Raw genomic sequence first — 24,529 nt, forward strand, 5'->3', positions numbered from 1 at the left:
CATAACTTTATACCAAAAGCACTCACCGTTAGTGTTTAATTGTAAGTGGAGGTTTCTGTGGTTTAGAAGTTCACATGGCATATTCTCTCGTAATCCCTCAAAGAATTAAAATCAGACAAAAATATCATTATAATCAAAGCAGATAAAGGGAATGCAACAGTAGTTTTGAACTTTGAAGATTATAATAATAAAACGAAAACTCTTCTTGAAGATTCTAATACCTATAAACCTTTAGACAGAGATTCCACTTGGTGCGCTCACAATAAAACCAATGATCTAATCAAAAAGATACCTAATTGGACTGAAGAACTCTACATTCAAAACACTCATTAGTTCCAAGAATTTATGGTGTATTAAAAATCCATAAGATAGGTATTCCCTTAAGACCAATAGTAGATGGTAGAGACTCTCCGACCTCTAATTTATCAAGAACAGTGCACATTTTATTGAGAAGGTAAAAGATATTTACATTGGACCTTCAGACATCTTAGCAAGTTTGGATGTTATCAGCTTATTTACAAATGTTCCAAGAAACAAAACTGTGAATCTCCTGGAAGACCTTTTTCCTCCAAACATCTTAGATCTTTATAAACACTGTATAAATAACACTTTTTTCATGTATCTAGACAAACTTTGGGAACAAAAAGAAGGATTGGCTATGAGCTCTTCCCTCTCTCCAGCTTTAGCTAACCTATTTATGGAAAACTTTGAAAATGCTTTAAACAATTATCATAAAAAACCAAAAATATGGCTATGCTATGTAGACGATATTTTCATCATATGGCCAGGAACAACAGATGAACTCATTGCTTTCAAAGATTACCTAAATAATTGGCATAATAATGTAAAATTTACTTTAGACCAAGAAGAACTTAGGAAACTGCCTTTTCTAGACATTCGAAAAGGATAATAAACTTTCTTTCTCAATATATAGAAACCCCACCAACACAGGAAGATTTCTTAATGCGGCCTCACACCACTACCCTTCGCAAAAAATAGGTCTAATAAAAACCCTAAGGGACATAGCGTATAACATTTCCAGCACAGAAAAACAGAGAAATGAAGAATTAGAATATTTAACAGAGATCCTTCAAAAGAATGGTTATGTAACCCAGACTATCAAAAAAATCCACCACACACCTCCTACAAGCATCTCACAGAAACAAGATTTGAAAAACACTATCACGCTTCCATATATCAAAAATGTTATAGATAAAATGGCTAAATTACTTAACAAATATAACATCAAAGTAGCCTTTTTGTCGCTGGAAAAAATTTTGAGATTTCTACATCCCCTGAAACCTCCTCATCATCCTTTAAAAAAACCAGGTGTCTACAAAATTTATTGTTCTTGCGCCATCTGCTACGTAGGACAGAGAGGAAGATCTGGGGAAATTTGCATGAACGAACACCAAAAGGATGTGGAAAACAGAAGAGAACACAAATCAGGTCTAGCTTTCCATACCAATTCCACTGGCCACAATGTACTCTGGCAGAAAACAAACATGTCATACATAGAAAAAAACTGTTACATAAGGAAATTTAAAGAAGCTGCAAACATGCCTAAAATACCAACAACAAAATAAAAATCAATGATTAATTCTCCACCAAGTTTGGTCAGCTTTAATAAAAAATATACCTCTCAGACCTTGGACATTATAAACGTGAACAACAGAATGTGGCATCATCCAGCATTGTTTAAACTCAGCACTGCTTTGAATCTGCATTTTGATTTTTAATTTTATGAATAGTCAGATGGATACAACTGTAAAGTATGAACTATTATTAATAATTTCTCTTTTCTTTGTATTTTAAACTTTAAGTTAAAATGCTCCAAGCACTGTTCAGAGATTTTCATGGGAGGGCGTTTTTGATCTGCTGTGAGCGTTACCTTTTACCGCTGAAGATGTAAGTCAAACGACTTAAGAAACTTATCGGGTCTTTTATTAATTCATTGTGTTTTATATAGCTAATTAAAAAAAAATGTGGACCAATTACTGGAATATGCCATGTGAACTTCTAAACCACAGAAACCTCCACTTACAAATATAGAAGCTAGTTGTTGATAACCTTCTCCATCACTTTTGAAAGCACTGAGGCGAGAGCAATGGGACAATAATTAGATGGTTGACTTTTGTCTCCCTTTTTTGGGTACAGGCAGCTGGATGTAGGCTTGTTCCCATGCTGTTGGATAGATGCCAGTAGAATATGAGACTATAGATGATACAGGACGGGAGTTAATTCTGGAGCACAAATGGAGGAATACCATCTGAACCAGGAGCCTTAGTATCAAGATTAATGTGGCTCTTTCTGATGTCCTTTTGGCAAAAGTTCAGAGGAACCATGTAGTGGGCAGTTTGTGGAAGTATGGGAGGTGATTTGCTTTGGTCATCAAGGCAGAAATTGGAGGAAGAGATTGATGCCAAGAGGTCTGTCTGCCTTTTCTTTGGGTGAAGTTACCATAGTATACAAGAGAGGTCGCAACATGGAAGGACAGAAGTTATGCCAACATCCCAAGCAAGGGATCAGAAGTCAAGTTTATTGCATTTCATTGTTATGAAGTTTGCTTTGGAATCACTTTTTTTTTTTTAACACACATTTCTGGCTGTAAGCTGAATGAGAAGGAGGTTTTAATTTAAGCCATTAAGCATATGATGCATTTTATTATGGACAGCAGAGGCACATGTTTTTTTGAGAACCATGGCTTGGATACAGGTCAGTGGTTTGCAATGGAGTGGGGAATGAAGGCTCTCATTCTAGTGAATTAAGGGCCAGCCATGATTGCACGCAAGTCACTAAATAGGTTGCATAAGGAGAATGCCAAAGTTTATAGATTTTTCAAGCTGAATTTCATGGACAAAAGTACTTCGTTATGTGACAGTTGGATTGTACTTGAATAAATTTGGTGTCTGTGGGGAAAGATTTCTTCAACGAAAAACTGGATGCAAAAAACTATTAAGCAGGATGAAAGGTAAACATGTGTATGTGAGTGAGGAAGAGAATAAGAAAGATTATATAATGTTGAATGCAGTTTGTCAGATATGAACTCTGATAAATTGTGTTCAGATAGTTTAAAATTTAAATAAGACAATTAAGATTCAACACCTGTGGGCCCAAGGGGATACTGCAATGCATTTATACTAATACCAGGAACACCATGTAGGACAGAGGTGCACATTGTTCATGCTATTATTTAATTTTGATATCAGATTAAATGACACTTTCCACAATAATATGTTCCATGTAGATAACAGCAGAAATAGTGCATACTCCTGGTATTATGTTTGATATTACATCAAACTATATTTCTGTTCTATTCTTTAATTTTAATTGCTCTCATCTTGCATATATGGCTATATAGTGGTCTGTATAATGTCCCATTTACAATATAATGGGATCACTGTTTTGAAGTACTGTTTCTGCCTTTCCCAACCTGCCAAACTTAAATACAGTTCCTTGTCCCATGTTCAGCAGCTTGAGTTAGTTCTTCACTTTCTTTACAGTGGAGGTCTCCAACTCTACCTGTCACCAAATAATCCTCATTTAATTTTCTCAGAGAATTGCTGATTTATGAACCTTTTTATACATTTATGACCCTCCCCCGTTACAAAAAACACTTGATCTTCACAGTAGGTAACAAAACTAATTAACTTTCAAACAATGGCAATGAATTTAAAGATACTGAACAGTCCATTAACTATGGTAATTTTTTTTTGCATACACGACTTGAAAACTAAAACTATAAAGAATAAAAATATGCTTTAATTCTACCCAACTTCAGTTAAACTAAGATATTTTTGTTTTTTAAAATTATGTCTGACTTGATTTTACAAATTAAAAACATACCGGCTGATTTCCAGGAAGTTTCATTGTTCTTTCTATGAATTTTGGATCCCTGAAAATAAAATTATAGAAACATGTTATTAATTTGTTTTTAATTACTGTTTTATAAAAATAAATTTATGCAAGTACATATCAAATAATGTGTATATGGAATTGCAGTTAATGTTATTAAAGCCATGGGGGACAGTAAATTATGTCTACTGAGTGTTGTCATAATAGCTTTTTTTTTGAAAATAAAATCCTAAATATACTCTCTCTCTCTAAATTAGCACATTTAAATTGATTTATTGTCTAGAATAACACTGATTGTAGAAGAAACTACAGTAAAACCCCTTTTGTTACACTTTTCAAGGGACTGATGGAAAAAAGTGTAAATAGCAGGAAATGTAAAAAAACATTAAAAAAGGCTAAAAGATGACTTCCTGCTAGTATGCGAGTCTACATACTCGATTACAAAATTAAATAACTGAAAATAGATGAATTTACAATTACTTACATTTATTTATTTAGGGTCAGGGGTTCTTAAGGGTCAAAACTGTATAACTGAGAGGAGACCTCCGCATAGACTTTAAAGGAATGTGGAGACCAGGGCTTCTGACCTAATGTCCAATTATCACCTTCTCGTGGTGCACCCTGTTGGGTATCTACCTGAATACTGAACAAACGAGGATGGGCTGGCAATTTGGGATTTAGCCGACCAAATTGTATTCCTATTGGCTTAAACCAATATATAAAATGATGGTACAACATGACAAAATTTCATGCCAACTGTTAATCGACTGTCATATCGCCCGGTTAAACAAGGCCCTCGTTGTTTTTGCCAGGGAACCAGGGTGAACAGCGAAAAGTCAGCTACTGGAACAAATCTGAAAACACACCCCAACTCAACATCACCAGAGTTAAAGATCGGTACTATCAACATAAGAAGCCTGAATGGCAAAGAAATGCAGCTAGCAGAGGAATTAGATAAGTAACAGATCGACATAATAAGGGTGACTGAAACAAACAAATAAACAAAAAAAAAAAAAAAAAACTGGCGAGATCTTTCTGAGCAATAAATACAAAATGTTATATTCAGGAAATGACAAGGAAAAGAAGGAGTAGCCACAGTATTCAATACAAAATACGAGGCTAATCTTCTTGAATGGCAGGCATTCTCAAGTAGTGATGTGGGCAAATATCACAATGCAGAATTGGACAATGAGACTTGTTTGTGCCTATGGTCCCACAGAAGGTTCTACTAAGGTAGAAGTGGAGGAATTTTTTGATGTTTTAGAAAAACCAACTGACACACAATGAAAAAGGAAAAGTTGGTCCTTGTTGAGAATCTAAATAGCAGAGTAGGAAATGATTCTCAGACATACAAAAATATTTTGGGAAAATTTGGAGAAAAGAGCAAAGCTAATAATAATGGTAAATATCTGTTGGATTTCTGCTCAGGACATAGATTAGTTATTACTAACACCATGTTCCAACATAAAAATGTGCACAAATTCACATGGAGAGAAGAGGCAAGGAATAAGAAAAAAAGTCTCATTGACTATGTTATTTTTGATAGCGATGTTTTCTCCCTGGTGCAGGACACCAGAGTGTACAGAGGATTTGAAACTGGAAGTGATCACTATTTAGTCTTGAGCAGGATAAAATTGAATTTCATATTGAAAAGAATAACATGTCAGGAAGTTTCAAAGCGAATAAAAGTTGAGCAGCTCTCAGATGTGAACTGTAGACTAAAATACACAAAGATTATTGAAGAAAAAATGAAAGTTTGAGAACAGGAACCAAACCTTGAAGAAAAGCCTGATTGATTCAGCCAGAGAGGCATGTGGTGAGGTTGCAAGGATAGAAAAATCAGAACTCCATGGTGGACACAAGAAGTTAAAGAGGCAGTGAAGAAAAAGAAGAAAGCATATCAAAAGTTCCTGACAAATAAGTCAGCTTTTGCTCTTAGAGAATACAGAGGCAAATGTAAGAAAGCGAAACACTGTGTAAGACTAGCTAAACGAAAGTCATGGGAGGACTTGGGCAAGAACATTGAAAATACATATCAAGAAGGTGGGAAGATATTCTGGAGGTTGTCAAAGAAGCTTAGAAATGGAGGAAAGACTGCTGTAAAAGGAGTTAGAGATGATAAAGGTGACATGAAAACAGAAGAAAAAGATATGCTTAAAGTATGGAGTAATTACATTGAAAAATTGCTAAACGAAACAAGCAGTGATAGCACAGTAGTAAAAAACACTCCACAGGCATACAGTCAGGAATACATAACCATACTTGAAATAGAAAAAGCCATCAAAGGTTTGAAATGTGGAAAGGCAGCAGGGGTAGATGATATTCGACCAGAAATGCTCAAGTATGGAGGTATAAAAGTCTTACAATGGCTGCACTGCATAGTTCAGAAAGTGCGGACAGAGGGACGAATTCCCGATGATAGGAGCAGAGCTCTAATAGTACCCATATATAAAAAGGGAAATAAAACTGAATGTGAGAATTACAGAGGTATCTCCCTACTGAGTGTTCCTGGCGAGATATATGCAAGTATACTTGAGAAACGGTTGAGAAGAATTGTGGAAGAAAAGCTTGGTCAAGCTGGATTCAGACCAAATAGAGGCTGTCAGTATCAAATCTTCACTTTACGACAAATAGTTGAGAAAGCATAGGAATAAAACAAAGATCCGTATTTAAGTTTTGTCGATCTGGAAAAGGCATATGATAAGGTGCTAAGAGAGAAGCTATTCAATATGCTACAGTTATATGGTGTCAATGGGCATTATACTATAGGCATCTACTATAGGCCTAAGTCCCCACTCAGGCCTATAGTAGATGCTACCAATGCACCTTGCTATAGACTATCTAAACAGCTGGCCAACTCTCTGATCCCCCTCACCGGAAGGTCCCCTTCCTATATAAAAAACTCGACCCACTTTAAAGCCCTCACAGAAAATTTAACCTTGAAGAAGACAGACATATTGGTAAGCTTTGATATCTCATCTTTGTTTACCAATATTCCCTTAATTGACACCTTATCTCTCTTAGAAAAGGTTTTTCCCTCTGACATCTTAGATCTCTTTTCCTTTGCCATTAACTCTGGATATTTCTCGTGGAACAACAAAATCTACAAGCAGATAGAGGGAACTGCCACGGGTTCCCCCCTCACCCCCCCCTTGCCAACTTCTATATGGAAGATTTCGAAAAACGAGCCATAGACTCAGCCCCACTCAAACCTTCTATCTGGCTAAGATATGTAGATGATGTGTTCTCTATTTGGCCTCATGGCCCAGACACGTTAGACTCCTTCCTCAGTCATCTCAATAGTCTACATCCAAGGATCCAGTTCACTATGGAAAAGGAAAAGAACAATTGTTTGCCCTTCCTAGACACCTTAGTCACACGCCTGCCTAATGATACACTTACCTTCACCGTATACAGAAAACCCACACACACAGGCAGATACATTCACAAACTCTCCCACCACCACCCCTCTCAACAATATGGCATTATTAAAACTCTTACCAAGAGAGCCCACAATCTTTGTTCCAGTGGAACCGCCCTCACTAATGAGCTTAACCACATACAGCACTTTCCTTTCCAATGGCTACAGCGATCACAGTATCAAAAAAATAATCAACTCCTCCCCCATTCCCCTTCCTTCTCGTCAACAAGATTTTAAAAATGCCATCACCATACCCTACATCCGTGGCACATCTGAAAAAATAGCCAAGATACTAAAACAATACAATCTACACACAGCATATAAGCCCCACCGCAAACTGGCTACCCTTATCCGTTCTACGAAAGATCAGCTCCCTCCTCTCTCTCTGCCTGGAGTTTACAAAGTACCCTGTTCCTGTAAGCTGGCGTACTTTGGACAGACAGGCAGATCAGCATCCATCCGTCTAGAGGAACACAAGTCTTACATCTTCAAACACAACTATGGCCATTCAGGCTTGGCTGACCATGTTTTGGACACCACCCACAGAGTATCATGGAAGAAAACCACCATGCTCCACCACAGCAAATTCAAGAAAGAGAGACTTTTCTTAGAAGCAGCAGCAGCTCTCAAAAACCAACCAAATCTCAATAAATATGGGTGCATTAAGCTTCCGAAGATTTGGGAAACACTCATCACCAGAGTTCCCACCTTACATTCCAGGCCACCTACGACTGCCCTTAGGGGGCGCTCCACCTAGATAGGACTTTAGTGTCACCCACGTGGTTGGGCTTAGTATTGTTTGTTATTTGTGCATATGTTACATTAATTTTTTTGTAATCCCCGTAGATGTCCTAGTGACTAGGACAAAATATAGGAAGTATTAAAGTCTATTTTAATTCTTTTTGAGTGTTGTTAAAAAATCCATTAAGCCTCCAACATGGTGTGAGACAAGGATGTACATTATCCCCTCTGTTATTCATTATCTATATGGATCACATTATGAATAAAACTGGTATTAAACATGATATCAGAATTGGAGATGTTAATATCAGCTCTTTGCTTTATGCGGACAATGTTATATTAAGTGGATTTATCCACTACAAGTTTGCAAGATTCCCTGACTAAATTGAACAACTGTTGTAATAGATATGGTATGAAGGTCAGCATTAAAAAGACAAAGACAATGATAATAGGCAGAATTGTTGAAAATGTCAACTGTGTTGTGAACGGGGAACCTGTGGAACAAGTAAAACATTTCAGCTACTTAGGCACGATTTTTAGTGAAGATGGTATATTAAATATGGAAATAGACAACAGAATCAACAAAGCTGGTATGGTAGGAAGTCAACTGAATAAATTCATATGGAATAAGAGAGAAATTAGTCAGAACACTAAATTAGCTCTATACAAGACAGTGTTGAAACCAGTTTTAACTTATGGATCTGAGAGCTGGGTCAGAGCACTTGACCAAAGACTAGAGACCGCAGATATGAGAGTCCTGAGAAAGATTAGAGGAGTGAACAGATGGCATCAATGGTAATATCATATTAAAAACGAGGATATTTGGAAAGAACTTGACATTGCGGCATCCAGGTGTGCATTGGCAGAGCTAATCTCAGGTGGTATGGTCACTTAAACAGAATGGATTTTCACCATATAATTTAAGGAAATTACAACGTACTAGGATATACATTAAAATAAATTTTAATATATTTCAATATTTCGGCAACGTCATGTTGCCATTTTCAAGAACTTAAGTACAAGACACGTGCACGCAGGCACAACAAAACAGTAAGTGAGGAAGAAGTAGGAAGCTATTATTTCTCCTAAAGTCCTGATTATGTCCTCTAGTGGGCAACGTTGGTATTCTTGGGCGATTGGGCTGAAGGTCTTCTGATGTAGGTTTCCCAAATTTGAGGAAGTCTCATGCAGCCAAATTTGTTGAGGTTTGGATCGTTTCTTAGGGCAGAAGCTGATTCCATGAGAAGCCTTTCATATCTGTATTTGCTACGGTTTATTATCCTGGCTTTCTTCCACCGTATTCTATATCAGGTATCCAGTGCATGGTCAGCAAGACCACAGTGGCTGTATTGGTGAAAACGGATGTAGTCCTTGTGTTCTGAAATTCTGATATTTGCTGTCCTGCCTGTTTGGCCAAAGTAGGACAGCTTACAGCTGCAAGGGACATGGTATACACCAGGTAGCTCTGGAGGGGGTCTTTAGTTGAGCGGATAAGGGATGCCAATTTTTTATATGGTCTGTAACAAGAAGTTATGTTTTTTTAAGATTTTTGTGATTTTTTCCGAGGTGCCTCGTATGTAGGGTATGGCGATGGATTTAGAGTAATCCTTGTTGTGAGGTGGGGAGGTTGTGGTTTACTGGTTTCAATATTTTTTGGATTTTTTTTTTTTTTGGTGTGTGTGTGGGGGGATGTGGTTTAGTTCTGCGGTTAGGGCATTGTCATTCGAGCAGATAAGTTTAGCCCTGTTGTGTAGTGTCTTAATGACTCCACATTGTTGTGAGGAGGGGTGGTGGGATTGTTGGTGAATGTATCTGCCTGTATGGGTGGGTTTTCTATATACTGAGAAAACCAAGGTTCCATCAGGCTGGCAGGTGACTAGTGTGTCTAAGAAAGGAATGCAGTTGTTTTTTTCCTCTTCCATGGTGAATTTGATTCTGGGGTGTCGGTTGTTTAAGTGTGTTAAGAAGGAGAGGAGTGCATCAGAGCCATGTGGCCAAATAGCAAATACATCATCTACATAGCGAAGCCAAACAGTTGGTTTCTGTGGTGCAGAGTTTAAGGCTTTCTCTTCAAAAGTCTCCATATAAAAGTTGGCCAAGGGTGGGGAGAGTGGAGAACCCATGGCTGTCCCCTCTATTTGTTTGTAGAATTTTCCTTGCCAAACAAAATAGCCCGAGTTCATTGTGAACTGAAATAGGGCTGTGATATCGGGAGGAAATTTAGCTTGGATTAGCGCTAAGGATTCTTTGAGTGGGACATTTGTAAATAAGGAGGAGACATCAAAACTGACCATTATGTCAGTGTGTTTGTGTGTAAGGTTTTCTATGCTGGCTTTGAAGTGGGCTGAGTTTTTTTATGTATGAAGGTGTGTTGCCAGTATAGTGTGTGAGAGAGCTTTGGCCAAATGTTTAGCTAGTTTGTATGTGGGGGAATCAATGCCATCCACTATGGGACGTAATGGCACATTTTCCTTGTGAATTTTTGGGAGTCCATTAATAAGGTGTGTGTGTGTGTGGGGGGGGGGGGGTTATGGAGTTGTATGGTTTTCATTTGTTAGTGATTTCCACAGGCCAAGAAGTGGCCTTCTTAAGGAGCCTGTGGAGTTTTCTAATTTGTGAGTTGATGGGATTATACTCGATAGGGAGGTAAGTGGCCTGATCTAACAATAGAGATTTCAGCTTACCTGTGTAATCTTTTTGGTCAAGCAATACTGTAGCATTCCCTTTATCTGCTTTGGTGATTATTATTTCCTTGTTTTTCTTTAATTCTAATAGAGATTTAATTTCTTTACTGGGCATGTTGGTTTTAGGTGGTTTAGCTTTGGTCAGAACACAAGCTACACCCAGTCTGATATCGTTGGTGACGTGGCTTGGAAGGTGTCGAATCCAGTGTTCAATTCATATCATGATATCCTCAGCAGGTATTCTTCTGGGCGCAATGGCGAAGTTGTGGCCACGTGCGAGGGCGTTGAGTGCTTCAGGTTTCACACTAAGTGACGACAGGTTAACTACCGTTTCAGTAGGAAGTTGCAGTTTCGAGATCATGTCCTTTTTTAAATTTTCAAATTTTTTGATGTGTCGATCTCATACTTTTTTAAATTCTTTCTCCGCTGCAGTGCAAGAGATGTCGTATACAATCGACCAAATTTCGTGGCTTAAGGTGCTTGAAAGGTCATCTTCACTCAGGAAACGGCGAGTGGCGGCAATTTGTTCTCTGAGTAAGGCTTGGCTGGCACGGTTATAAATACGAAGTGCCTTTTGCAAAGAGAAACGGTGCTTGAATTTCACACAGTCACACAGAAATATATTAAAATTTATTTTAATGTATATCCTGGTACGTTGTAATTTCCTTAAATTATATAGTGAAAATGCATAACCAACGTCTAAGCCTTTCCACGAGAATTAAACAGAATGGGCGAGGAAAGATCAGCAAAACAAGTGTTCTCTGCCAGGTTGGCAGGAAAACGACCCAGCAGAAGACCAAGATATAGGTGGATTGATATGGTACAAAGTGCCTTAGACGATAGAAATATAAGATCTGATAATGCTGGAGTCTAGACAAGTAACAGACTGATTTGGAGGAAAATTGTAGATAGGAAGTTAGTAATGATGTAAATTTTCCATGTAGTACTATCATATCCTGTACATCCCTTGAGGATACATGTCAGGAATTTGATGATGATGTTGATGATCTATTTAAAAAATCTTTAATTTTTGATTGTTTTTTGCTTTACTTTTTTTTTTTTTTTTGACATAGTGCCAGGTTGCTTTGCATTGAGTTCAATGCTTGACCTGTTTTTTATTATCGTGTTCAAAGTGGACATGGACAGTCCAAGATCTTTTGCTAAATGCACACGTGTTCTGGCATGCCAATCTTCACGTCGCAGAAATGCCATCTTTTCTTCTACCAAAATACATTTTCTGTCTTTTTTCTCCATGTTACTAACATGGATAATTCACCACCGCAACTTGAAAACAAACTTTCACGTGCTAAATTATGTAGCAGAAATTCTGCAATATCAATTCATACTGCGATTGAAAAATCATGGTATCGCTCATAACTCTATTACTGCTGCAAGTGTGCAGGTCACCGTGATGGTGGAAACGAAACCACAGCCGGAAGCAACACCATCTGGGAACATAAACGTGCAGATTTTAGCAGAAATCGATTCAAAAATCAGTATTGCCACCCGAGAAAAAAACGCAAATCACAAGAAATAACGTCCACATCAAGTTGTTAATGGCAAGAAAACAACATATTACGTAAGGATAGTCCTTAAGACGGGACCAACGGAAAATGACGTAAACGGCAGGAAAATTGCGTAAATTGCAGGAACGCCAAAACAGGGTTTTACTGTAATTCATTCTCCACAGAATGCTTTCTTAGTTAATATACCTAGATCTATTTTTAACACAAGCAGTCTTTTATACTGGAATTTTTGATTTTAATTTTGTATTTTTTTATTATTCTAGTTCAATGTTCTTGTTTACTTTGCACTATATTAACACTTAATTTTAGTTTTAGTGGTTTGGTTCAATAGATAGTTCAGATCCTAAATAGGAACTCTGATATTGTTGCACACTAGTTTATCATTAATTCATCTATTTATTGCAAAAATATTAGATCTATAACTGCCAACCAATACTACATATGGAATAGTGAAGATGATAGAAGAGGTTTATGGTTTTATAAAATTGCTTAGGCCAGGCAAGACAGAAGGAAATGATTCTAAGCAATCTACTAAAGATGGTCAAGCTAAGAAATTACAATTGTGATGAATGCCAATAGTGTAATAGCTATTCACAAGAATCTGGGAGGGGAGTAGTCTTGTAGTTGCTAAAAAAAACATTATCACAGCTGTATACTAGACACTAAAAGCTCATGATCAAAGACTGAATTTACTTCTATGAGACTGAAATATTGATACTATGATAAGGAAAAATCCAACTGAAAGTAAGCTACATAAGCTTAAGAAATTAAACAGATTTGACTATTTCCATAGATGAAGTCACTATAACAAATATCAGAACATAACACCAAATCTCACAGAATTTATGGTACACTTAATCTGCATAAAAATAGTTCCTCTTTGAGCAACTATTTATTCCACTGGCAGTCAGATCTAAAACAATTTTCCAAATTTTTGTCCAATCTTATTCATCCTTTAGATACACTAGTTCTACCACAAAAAAATTCCAGATGTTTTCTCAAAAATAAAAGATACTCAAATCTTTAGATATGATGGTTAGTTTTGATATTTTTCAAGGTAACTCATTGAAAATGAAAATTTTTATCTCAAAAATTTCCCACACACATTATAGATTTATCCAAATTTAGTATGACCTCTGGATAATTTACCTGAAAAGATACAGTTTACAAACAAGTGTAAGTGAACTGCTAGGGCCTCAACACTAGCCCCAAATCTGGCAAATTCTCTACCCCCAGAATGTTTGAAAAAAAAAAATCTTGAATTTTAGTTCAAAACTCTTATTGGCTATACTATATGGAAGGTGTATTTACTATTTGGAAGGATGTAATGTAATTTTTCAGAAACTGCAATTATAATCAAACACATGTCCCAATTCCAAACTATCCCTTTTAGTGCACTCAAAACTAATCACCTACCACACAAATTACAGCTTTACTGTTTACAGTTGTGTTTGGCTACTAAAGTAACATTTAGTTATTTTCTTCAATATTGTTTTTTCATTTTTTTTTTTTTAAATGATGAGTTTTGTGACAACCTTTATCGCTCAAGGATAAAAATTTTGCACGAGTGTTCATAACCCACACAAATGCCCGCTTCAAACAACTGTAAATTTGTCAGCATGATAAATATGCTGACAAATTAATTTTATATAAATTAATATTATATAAAATGTAACATAATGAGTGTCTTGAGAAAGATTAGGGGCATGAACAGAATGGCAATATCGTATTAAAAATGGGGATATTAGGAAAGACATTGTTAGCATCTAGGAATGTGTTAGCAGAGCAAATCTCAGGTGGTATGGTAACATAAACAGAATGGCAGAGGAAAGATTAGAAAAACGGGTGTCCTCTGCTAGGATGGCAGGAAAAAATACCAAGAGGAAGACCAAGATATAGGTGGATTGATATAGTAAAAAGTGCCTTAGAAAACAGAAATATAAGATCTAATAATGTTGGAGAGTTGACAGATAACAGATTGATTCAAAGGAAAATTGTTGATAGGAAGTTTGTAATGATGTAAGTTTTTCATGGAATATTATCATAATATTATTTACACCCCTTGAGGGTACATGTCAGGAATTTGATGATGAACTGTAACATGAAATGATACAATACCTACCTTTTCAGGTGTTCAGTTGAATAAGCATTCAGTATAAAATTTATGCAGCTGTTGTGTACTCTCATAATGGAGTTGTGTTCTTATGCAATATTCATTCCTGCAGCCAGAAAATTTGCCATAAGATTTTCAGCATAAAAATTTAAACTAACAATCTGGAGGCAAAAGAAAGGCCAAGCACCCCTCCCCCCCCCTTCCCGATCCCAACTGAAAGAAGTGGATATATAATTCCGGATTACTATAAATTTCTAGAAAATGGTGAGCAGCTTTTATTATATGATAGTGGTGAAGATGAGAGAATTTTAGTTTGGTACACAAGCTGGATTAGATGACCTTGAAAATAATAAGGATCGGGCATGTGACGGCACTTTTAAATACAGCCAAATATTTATTATTGGTTATTCAGGCTACATATAGTAATAGGAACCAGTAGCATTCCACATCTTTTTCCTTTCATCATCTGCCCGTTGGTGTCTGGTGCCTCCTTCCCTATCTTCTTCCACCTTTCTTTGTCCAGCGACAGCTTCACAGTTTCTGTACACCCATTCCACACCAGTAGTTTATGTCACATATCCATTCTCTGTATAGGCTACCTCTTCTGTTTACACCATCCATAATACCAAACATAAATGTCTTTATCTTCAGGTCCTCACTTATTCTACAGATGTGTCCAAATAATTGCAGCTTCTATTTTATAATCTTTTGCATTAGATTCTCTTTTGGTTGTATCTTCTGATAGAGCTCTTCATTTGTGATTTTCTGCACCCATCCTATTCTTAGAATCTTCCAGTTACGAGTTCTTTCAAATGCCAAAATTCCTTTTCTTGATTCCTTATTCATTACCCATAGATCTATACAATATACAGCTAAAGATGCATGTTTCCAGTACTCTTAGTTTTGTTTGCAGGGTGATCACTTTATTTTCCAGATGTTATCCATGGCCTTCAGATTTGTTCTTCCCTTTGCAATCCTGATCTTTATTTCTTTTGTACAGTCCAAATCGTTTGTCATTTTACTTCCCAAATATGTGATTTGCTCTACATTTTCTATACCAATTCCATCCCCATGTATCTTTTGTTCCATGTTCTTCTCACCAAATACCATTGTCTTCGTTTTTTCCAAGTTCATAACAAGTCCAAATCTCTTCTCTTCCTCACTTAACAGTTTCAGCGTTTTTTTGTAGTTCTCTTTCGTCTAATTCAATAATAACAATGTCATCTGCAAATCTCATTGTCAATTCTCATCTCATGCACTGATGTTCCTTTTGCATCTTCCTTCATCTTATCCATTGCTCTTTCTAAATGTGCGATGAAAATGCTTGGTGATATTGGTCCTCCCCACCCATCTAGTACCTCTGCTTGTTCTAAATCATTTCCCCAAATCATCACCTATTTTAACTGCTGCAACAACATTCTGATAAACATCTTTTAATATAGCTATTAGTTTTCTATCAATTTCCACAGGATTCTAGCACTGGTAAAGTCACTTTCTGGTCGGTCAAATGCCTTCTGAAAATCAACAAAGCAACTATATATGTTTTAATTTTTTCTCCTAGCTTTCTCTGCTATTAACTGCATTGTCAAAACCTGTTGAATTGTAGTTCTATCTTTCCTAAATCTGCTTGCTCGTCTACAAGGTATGCTTCCAATTGTGTTATCAATCTTTCTTTCAATATCATCATCACTTTACCAAGGTGACTTGTCAAGGCAATTGTTCTAAAATTTTTACATTCTAGCTTATTTCCTTTCTTGTATAATGTCACTAATATCGATTTCACCCACTTCTCCTCTGGCATTTCCCCTTCTTTCCATACCATATTACATGGTGCATTTCTGTAACTATACTTTTGCCACCATATTTAATCATTTCTTCAGTGATGCCATCGTTACCAGGACTCTTGTCGTGTTTTACCAGCCCCATTGCATTTTCTTCCTCTCTCGTAAAATGCCCATATCATACTCATTACCTGGTGATATCTGCTTCAATTCTTCAGTTAGTTTCCCAACGCTATCTAAATCTAGTTTTTCTTCATATAACTCACTACAGTATCTTGTCCATCGCTGTACAATTTTATCTTTATTCATCAATACTTTGCCCTTTTCATCTTTAACTGTGGTCTGTTTTGGTTGCCACCTTCTATTAATGGTTCTAATAATTTTGTACACTTCCCTAGTTTTATGCTCTCCATAGTATTGTTCTATATTATTACACTGGGATTCTAATAATTTCATCTTATCCATTCTGACTGCTTTTTTCACCTCATTACACTTTCTTCTATATTAATCCTCTATTTGTTCTAATGTATCCCTTCTCATCTTCAACATTCTTTTCTCCTGTACTAACTTCAGTGTTTCTTGTCTAATGCATTTCTTCTTGATCTTCTCTTCTGGTACTGTTTCTTCAACTGCATCTTCTATCGCCTTCATTACTCCTTTCATTCTTAGATTCAATTTTTTTTCTTTTCTTTGTCCACACTTTTAAGTTTCTCCTCTAACACTGTTCTGTACCTTCTTATTTCAGCTTCACTTATTCTTGCTGTATCTTTTTGTTTCTGATGACAGGGTTTATATTTCCTTTTTGATTGAAACTTGATGTTTGCAATCATCAAACTGTGATCCAAGTCTATATCCACTCCTTGAAAAGTTCGACACTGCTGTACTGATGTTATCCATCTTCTTTTAATCATAAGCATATCAATCATGTTCTTGGTTTTCCCATCATTTGATCACCACATCCATTTTCTACACTCCTTTTGTTGGAATCTTGTGTTACAGATCACCATCTCATAGTCTACAGCAAATTCTAACATTTTTTCACCCTTGTTCATTTCTTTCTCCAAAACCATATTTTCCCACGACTCTTTCCCAACCATTGTTATCTATTCTGACTTTGGCATTCCAATCTCCTTCAATAATTAGTACATCTTGCTTTGGTATTGTTTCTATCGTCTCTGTCAGATCTTTGTAAAACAAGTCAATATCCTCATCTGTGCTGTCAGATGTGGGTGCATATATCTGGACTATTGATATATTAAATGGTTTTGCTTGGAATCTTGCTGCTATGATTCATTCATTGACTGGTTTGTAGCCTGAGAGCGCCTTTCTACCTCTTTTGTTAAGAAGGAAGCCAACTCCTGCTTCATGTTTGGTGTCATGCCCTGACCATTATCTCTGCCAGTCCTAGTATATCACAGCAATATCGCTTCATTTCCTTGTGAAGTAATTCTAGTTTTCCTGACATCCAAAGTGTCTGTACATTCCATGTTCCTAATGATAATAGTTCTGTTAGTTTCAATTTGTTTCCTTTCGATATCCAACTTTTCAATTCAACCCCAATACCTCGATTGGTATCACAGACCTTGTTGATCTGGGCAATGTCCGAGCCGGCATATTGTAGCTGTTGATAGTATAGGCATCAGATAACAAGTGTTTTTTCTTTATGGTCAGAGCATCGACACTCATCTGACTGACCCTCCTTTATCCAGGCTTGGGACTGGCATGAGATCCCTAAGGATTCCAAGGTGGCTTTTTGCTTTGCTTCCTGGCAAATCAGAATTAACTTACAGCAGATTAAATCTTTATTGCAAAATTGTTGCCATTGGTTTGAAGTTACACCATCAAACACATGCTGAGTTCAACATGAAAATTAAATGCTTCACAGCATTAGTATTTCTTCCAATGAGCAATGTTACTGATGGATTTGTTGAATTGATGATCTGCAGCAAAAAGTAGATTATTTTACGAAGCATCTCTTTTAATTTGCACAATTTTTAAACGATTTCATTATGTTATGTATAACTGACATTCATCTTAATAAAGATTCGCCTTTTTAATGATTTTATTAATTTTTTTATAATACATCATCCATTGATTATTTACAAAAATTCATGCAAAATGTCTTACGACGAATTTTTCTAGAACCATTCATTCCATAATCCTTAAATAAAATTACTTCACTGAAGCATTATTCAACTACTCATTTCATAAATGTTTCCATGTTTCATAGTAATATACAGTTGATTATAAGCATTTGTTAATAGTAAAGTCTAATCCAATTCATCATATCCAAAATATATTAAAAACAAACTTACGTGAGATACTGCTCAGCATTATCTGCTGACTGCTTGAATAAACCCTCAAACTCATCTCTTGCCCACTACAAAATAATCAGTTTGTTAAATTTAATATTATTTTCTTCTTAAAGTTCACAAGATTAATTAGCAATGTATTATTCATAATATACATAAAGTAATTTTGCTGGTGTAGAATATAGTCAATTCTCCTTACAGCAAATCCAGGAGACTAAAGGTATATTTAAACTGAGGTTGAATTTAGTTTTCTATACTGAAAAATTAAATAGTAGTGATGCTATAGAGCTTTATAAGGAAATTTTTCACTTTTTTTTTTTTTGACAAGAATTGATTGTATTTGAATTAGTATTATGTAGCAATTAGAAAGCAGTTCAATAACCAGATCTCTTATATCTGCTCAGGACAGAACAGGCCTGCCATGATTTTAGTTGAAAAGAGAAAATCTTTCTCCTGCAAAAAAATTCATCACCAATTGAAGTTTATGGAGAGTTGAATTGTTTAGAATTAATGAAAGTTGAGACAGCTAATGTTAACAGACAATATATAAGAAAATTATGCTCAACTGCACATGTTCATCATTGGTTTAAGATGATCATAATGAATGTCCACATGAAACTGGTTAAAGAGAATTGTTTCACAATATTAGATAAGAAATTATGCAAATAATTTCATATCAATGTTAAGGTCATTTAAAGGACAACGCTAGATAAGTGGATGGAAACTTCTACACCAAGCATGTTAAACTCAAAGGTTTACACGGGCCAAATAAATGAGGTTTAAGTTTATGTGGGCCGCAAAATACAAAAACTTAAAAACGCAGGTTTATTTTTGAAAAGTACAGTATAAAAAAAGAACAAGAACAACGATAAAATTAATGTTTTCTCCCTGACACTTGGCATCTCTTCTCTGCTACTATCTTTCCTACTTCGGGGGAAAATCTTGTTTGCAGTGATTACTTTCAAAACTGATCCAAGGTGAATGTCAGTAATTCTGGATCTGACAGGAGACTTATTTCCCTTCATAATTGTAAATAACTGTTCACACAACGATAAGTACTTCCAAACATGGATATAATTTCATATGCAAATTTTCGAGTATTTTTAAACCAGGTAAATATTTGCAAAATCCAAGCACACCAACTTCACTGAATTTTGCCTTCAAATCTGAATCACACTGGATCTCAATTACCTCCATTTGCACTTGATTAGGTACTGATTCAATATTTATTGAAAAAAATCGAAGAAAACAAAGAAAACTTGTCTTCCAAAAATTTAAAATCTGCAAACCTTGTTTCAAATTCATTTCTAAGGCTTACAATTTTTTCTGTGTATTTTTGATACAATGCAGTTTCACTTAAACTTGATTTGTTCATGTTGCATGTCGGAAAGTGCATTAAATCTTCATTTTTCAACTGCTTTTCCCAAAGAACTAGTTTACATATGTTTGTAATGATCTGATCTTTTCCTTGCAGTTTTAAATTTAAATCATATAAATGTTTTGTTATATCAACCATGAAGGATGATATCTTGCAACCACACTGCGTCAAAAAACAGGCTTGTGTCTTGATTTTTAGTTATTAAGAACTGACATATTTCTTCTTTCAAGTCCCAGAATTGTTTAAGAATCTTGGAGCAGGACAGCCAACGTACCTCAGTATAGTAGGACAAACCGGAATATTCGCTGTCTAATTCACTTAAGAAAGCAGAGAACTGTCACTGATTTAAGCCTCGAGATTTTATGAAATTAATGATTTTTTTTTGATAGATGTCAACACATTTTCCATGTTTATTACTTTCGTGCATAATACTTCTTGATGTATAATGCAATGTGTATGATGAATCTTGGATCTGTCATAAATTTCACTTTGTTTTTTTTTTTTTGCAGTAATGCCACGAAACCATTGTTTTTTCCAGTCATAGAAAGAGCTCCATCTGTAGCTACAGAAGTTCAAAAACACAATTAAATATATCTTGTCCTATATAAGTGTTATGCATTGGTACTAGTTCCAATAATTCCTCAAAAATGTTGAAATCAGTGTAGCAAGCACGAAGAAACATAGCTAATTGAGCTTCGCCCCCAATGTCCGTACTCTCATCACAGGCAATGGAAAAAGCTTTGAAACTAGATGATTTTGCTTTGATCTAACACTTAATTTGCCACCAAATCTTTCCACAACTGTATTTCAAGACAAAGAGATTGTTTGAAAATCCTTCATATTTTCAGGACAAATAATTTCTGCAGCTTTAATTAGACATTCCTTAATGAAATCGCCTTCAATAAAAGGTTTCGAGTGTTTAGCTATCAACTCCAACAAGACGTAGCTTGCATGCACCGCCGCTTCACTTTCTGGTGATACTTTAGTAAACATGAACTGTTGTTTTTTCAGTCCCGACTAGAGCTCTTTCAACTTTTCTTGTCTCATTAATCCCTTGTAATTATCATATTTTGATTTATGTTGTTCATAGTGACGATTAATGTTGTATAACTTTGGTACACTGATAACATTATTACATATTAAGCAGATTATTTTATTTTTTACTTCACAGCAAAAATACTCCAATTCCCAGTTTTCTTGGAAATTTCAATGTTTGTCAGCAATTTTTCGTATTTCATAATGCACAGCACACTTCTTTTCAGATGTCTATATTACCATACAGTATGGAAATCATTACACTAGTTTCAACCTTTATGATGTGGGAAATAGAGTAATGAAGATACTAAGAGGTAAATCAATAATTACATTTCCATATACAAGTATGAAAATTGTACGCTGCCATATTATTAAAATACTCTGGAGTAGACAGGAATCCGATATGTCTATTGCTGAACATCAATGAAAAAGGCTACTATAATTGTAGACAAATAAGATGGTTCTGGAGAACAGGAGACCCAATATCCCCAAGCATCTAAAAGAACAATGGCTGTTATAGATAATATAAGGGGGATTTTAATTCAAGGTACAAAAATAAATTTGTGATTTGCAGACAATAATCATTATTGAGGAAGGAAAGAGATATGGGGTGATAATGAACATCGATAAAACAAAAACTGATATTTGAACAGAAGAGGATGAAAAAACAAATAAAAATCAACAGGCAAGAGCTGGAAGAGTTTAGGAACTTCACATACTAAGCAGCAATGACATAATTTAGACTGTAGTAAAGATCTTGGACAACAAAAGCAAAATTAAACATATGGGCAATGGACAAGATATAGGAAAAGTAAATCATATATTTCAAAATAGCATGTTAGTGAAAGATTTTATGAATTGGATGGGTACAAAATGTTAACAAATAAAGAACTGTATAGCAAAAGAATATAATGGAAACTAAATATTTTTTTTTTTTTTGGACATATATACAGAATGTCTAATAGTAAAAAGATCAAACCACGATGCTTGGTGCAATAAACAGAGGAGGACAGTGAAAGTAGGTAGATAATGCGAAGAAATGATGTGGAAAGATTTTGCAGCATTTGAGTCACCTGGCAATGGACAGAGAAATTGCAGATAATGGTGAAACATGCATCAGACAACAATGGGTACTGATGATAATTCTGGATAACAGAAAGTTGTAGCAAGTTTTTTTTTTTTTAAGTAAATAATGCTTGAAGAAATTATATCCTTATATTTTTATCCTTTCATCCAAGTATAAGCAAACAAAATTTTGAATGTGGAGGAAATTATAGAAAAACAAATGACTTCACATTGAATTGCTCTTTGACTGCTTATGCTTGAGTATAACAGATGAAAACAAGAATATAATTTCTTGGATAGGAAGTATAACTTTCTAACCGAGCAAAACCACTCAAGATGGTACAGGAAGAGTGTTGGATGTAAAACTGGGTGTAAGGCAAAGGTTTCTTTGCGTACAGGCATATACAGAATTGAAAATATCTGCTGTAAGCAATCAGTGAACTAGTGCTAACAATGGAAGTTTGGGAATTACTGTAACTAGCAAGCACAACTAAATATATAAATAACATTTTATGTATGAGAAAACAAATCTGAACAAGGCAGTTCAGATTTGTTTTCAAATAGCTCATGCAATTTGTAATAACTAGCCAGGATGACAGCCACTGATTGTGTGTTTATTAAGCACATGTAGTCTATAAAGAGGAGCCTCTATAGCTCAGTTAGTGCAGACAAGCCCTTTGGTTGGAAAGACCGGGGTTCCAATTCAGTCTCTGATGAGAACCTTTATCAGATGTTTTCAATCAAATGGTGAGTTAGCTGATCTCATATCAAGGTGAAAGATTTTTTTTCTCCCAGGATAGTCAACTTCCTGGATGGAGGCAGTACTTAACAGGACAGGCTATAAATGGGACTGAAACTACTTGGAGAAAGTCCAGGCTGACCCAGTTGTCTCTCATTTCCCTTGATCCCTAGGTGATTGGGAATTAGCACAAGTGACCTTCAAAATTTAAGGCTTTCATTTGATACACTAACTGCAGAAAACTAGAAGTAATGAGTTAGATATAAGAGAACAGTTAGCCTACAAAGAATCCTGAGTCTATATAAATCTCTCTTTCTCTCTCACACACACACACACACACCTACTTAAGTAGTATATGTTACTGGATTAAACAGAATCCGAGTTGAGACTTATCAAGAAAAACAGCATATACCCAATGGAGGATTCAGATCCTGAAGTGTTAATATATATATATAGTAGAAATCAGAACTTTATGTGAAAAAAAAAACTGTAAGAAGACTGATGATGGTGGCATAGTAAGAGACAGCACAAAGTAACCCTTCTTATGCATGAATGCTACCATATTCATTGGCAACATCAAATGGCAATTTGATGCATAATCACATTGAAAATCTCAAAGTAGGGGAAAAAATAGAATGGTTAGGAAAGAATGTTGGAGTTAAGTGCAACAGCTTCCTTTAAAGTGGGAATATGTTCATATACTTCAACATAAAGTCTCTGAATTGATGAAAAATGCATCAGTGGATATTTGTATCCCTTGATGGACAGGATTCCCAAACACCTTCCTAGTAAAAGCATAGTCTTGTAATGCAGAGAATATCACTCAGCACCACAATCTGTTGGGGTTTGAGTATATTGAATATTCAATGTTCTCTTACACTCTCTCCTATTAGTTTAACAAATGTGCAAGAAATGCACACTTTTTGTTACAAGTCTGTCCTAAGATAACTGTAATAATAGCTTAATCCATTGTTAAATCTGGGATGAGGGTGATTATATTTTTGTCAAAAGTATATACACACTTTTCTATACTGAATAAGACCTATACCCATTACTAAAAGCCTAAGAAGATACATGATCAATTGCTTGTTGAAGGGACTTTTCAATGACCATGTAACATGTGGGTCATTACCTTTCCTGTTACAGGAATGAAAAAAAAAAAAATTGTTTGGAGAAAATTATGGAGAGAGCGTGTTGTGGCTAGAAAGGTTTCTGATAAAAATGTGATCTACTCTGATACCTAGCATACTATATCTTAAGGTTATCATCAAATTCCTGATATGTACCCTTGGGGGGGGGGAACAGTATAACTATGATAGTACTACATGAAAAAGTTACACCTTACTAACTTCCTATCAACAATATTCCTCCAAATTAATCTGTTATCTGCCAAGATTTCAATGTTATCAGATCTTATATTTCTGTGTTTTAAGGCACATTTTACTGTATCAATCCATCTATATCTTGGTCTTCTTTCGGGTTTTTTCCTTGTCAACCTGGCAAGAAACTTGTTTTGCTAATCTTTCCTCTCCCATTCTATTTTCCATACCACCTGAAATTAGTTCTACTAACACATTCCTGAATGCTAACAATGGCAAGTTCTTTCCTAATATCCTCATTTTTAATGTGATATTGCCACTAATGATATCTGTTCAATCCATTAATTTTTCTCAGAACTCTCATATCAGAGTCTCTGATCAAGTGTTTTATTTCTAACCTAGCTCTCAGATCCAAAAGTTAAAAATTGGTTTTGAAGAATGTTTTGTATATAGCTAATTTAGCATTTTCACTCATTTCTGTCTTATTCCATTAAAATTTATTCAGCTGACTTACTGCCATATCAGCTTTACTAATTTTGTTGTCTTTTTCCATATTTGCC

At 35.5% G+C, this 24,529-nt stretch overlaps 1 protein-coding gene across 3 annotated transcripts in view; it reads right to left on the minus strand.

The window, feature by feature from the left end:
* The window catches only part of Uba1 (ubiquitin-like activating enzyme 1), a 381,832-nt gene that overhangs the window by 94,122 nt on the left and 263,181 nt on the right, over positions 1-24,529 (minus strand). For all 3 annotated transcript variants that reach the window (XM_090390820.1, XM_090390822.1, XM_090390821.1), the window contains exons 17-18: positions 18,437-18,501; positions 3,847-3,895 (exon numbers count right to left, since the gene is read on the minus strand). In XM_090390820.1, the coding sequence (XP_090246946.1) occupies positions 3,847-3,895; positions 18,437-18,501 (114 nt within the window). The remainder of the gene's footprint in view (positions 1-3,846; positions 3,896-18,436; positions 18,502-24,529) is intronic.

Source organism: Typopeltis vanoorti, chromosome 3 (genome assembly GCF_054136105.1).
Source record: "Typopeltis vanoorti isolate ZY-2024b chromosome 3, IOZ_Tvanoo_1.0, whole genome shotgun sequence".
Classification (NCBI taxonomy): Eukaryota; Metazoa; Arthropoda; class Arachnida; order Uropygi; family Thelyphonidae; genus Typopeltis; species Typopeltis vanoorti.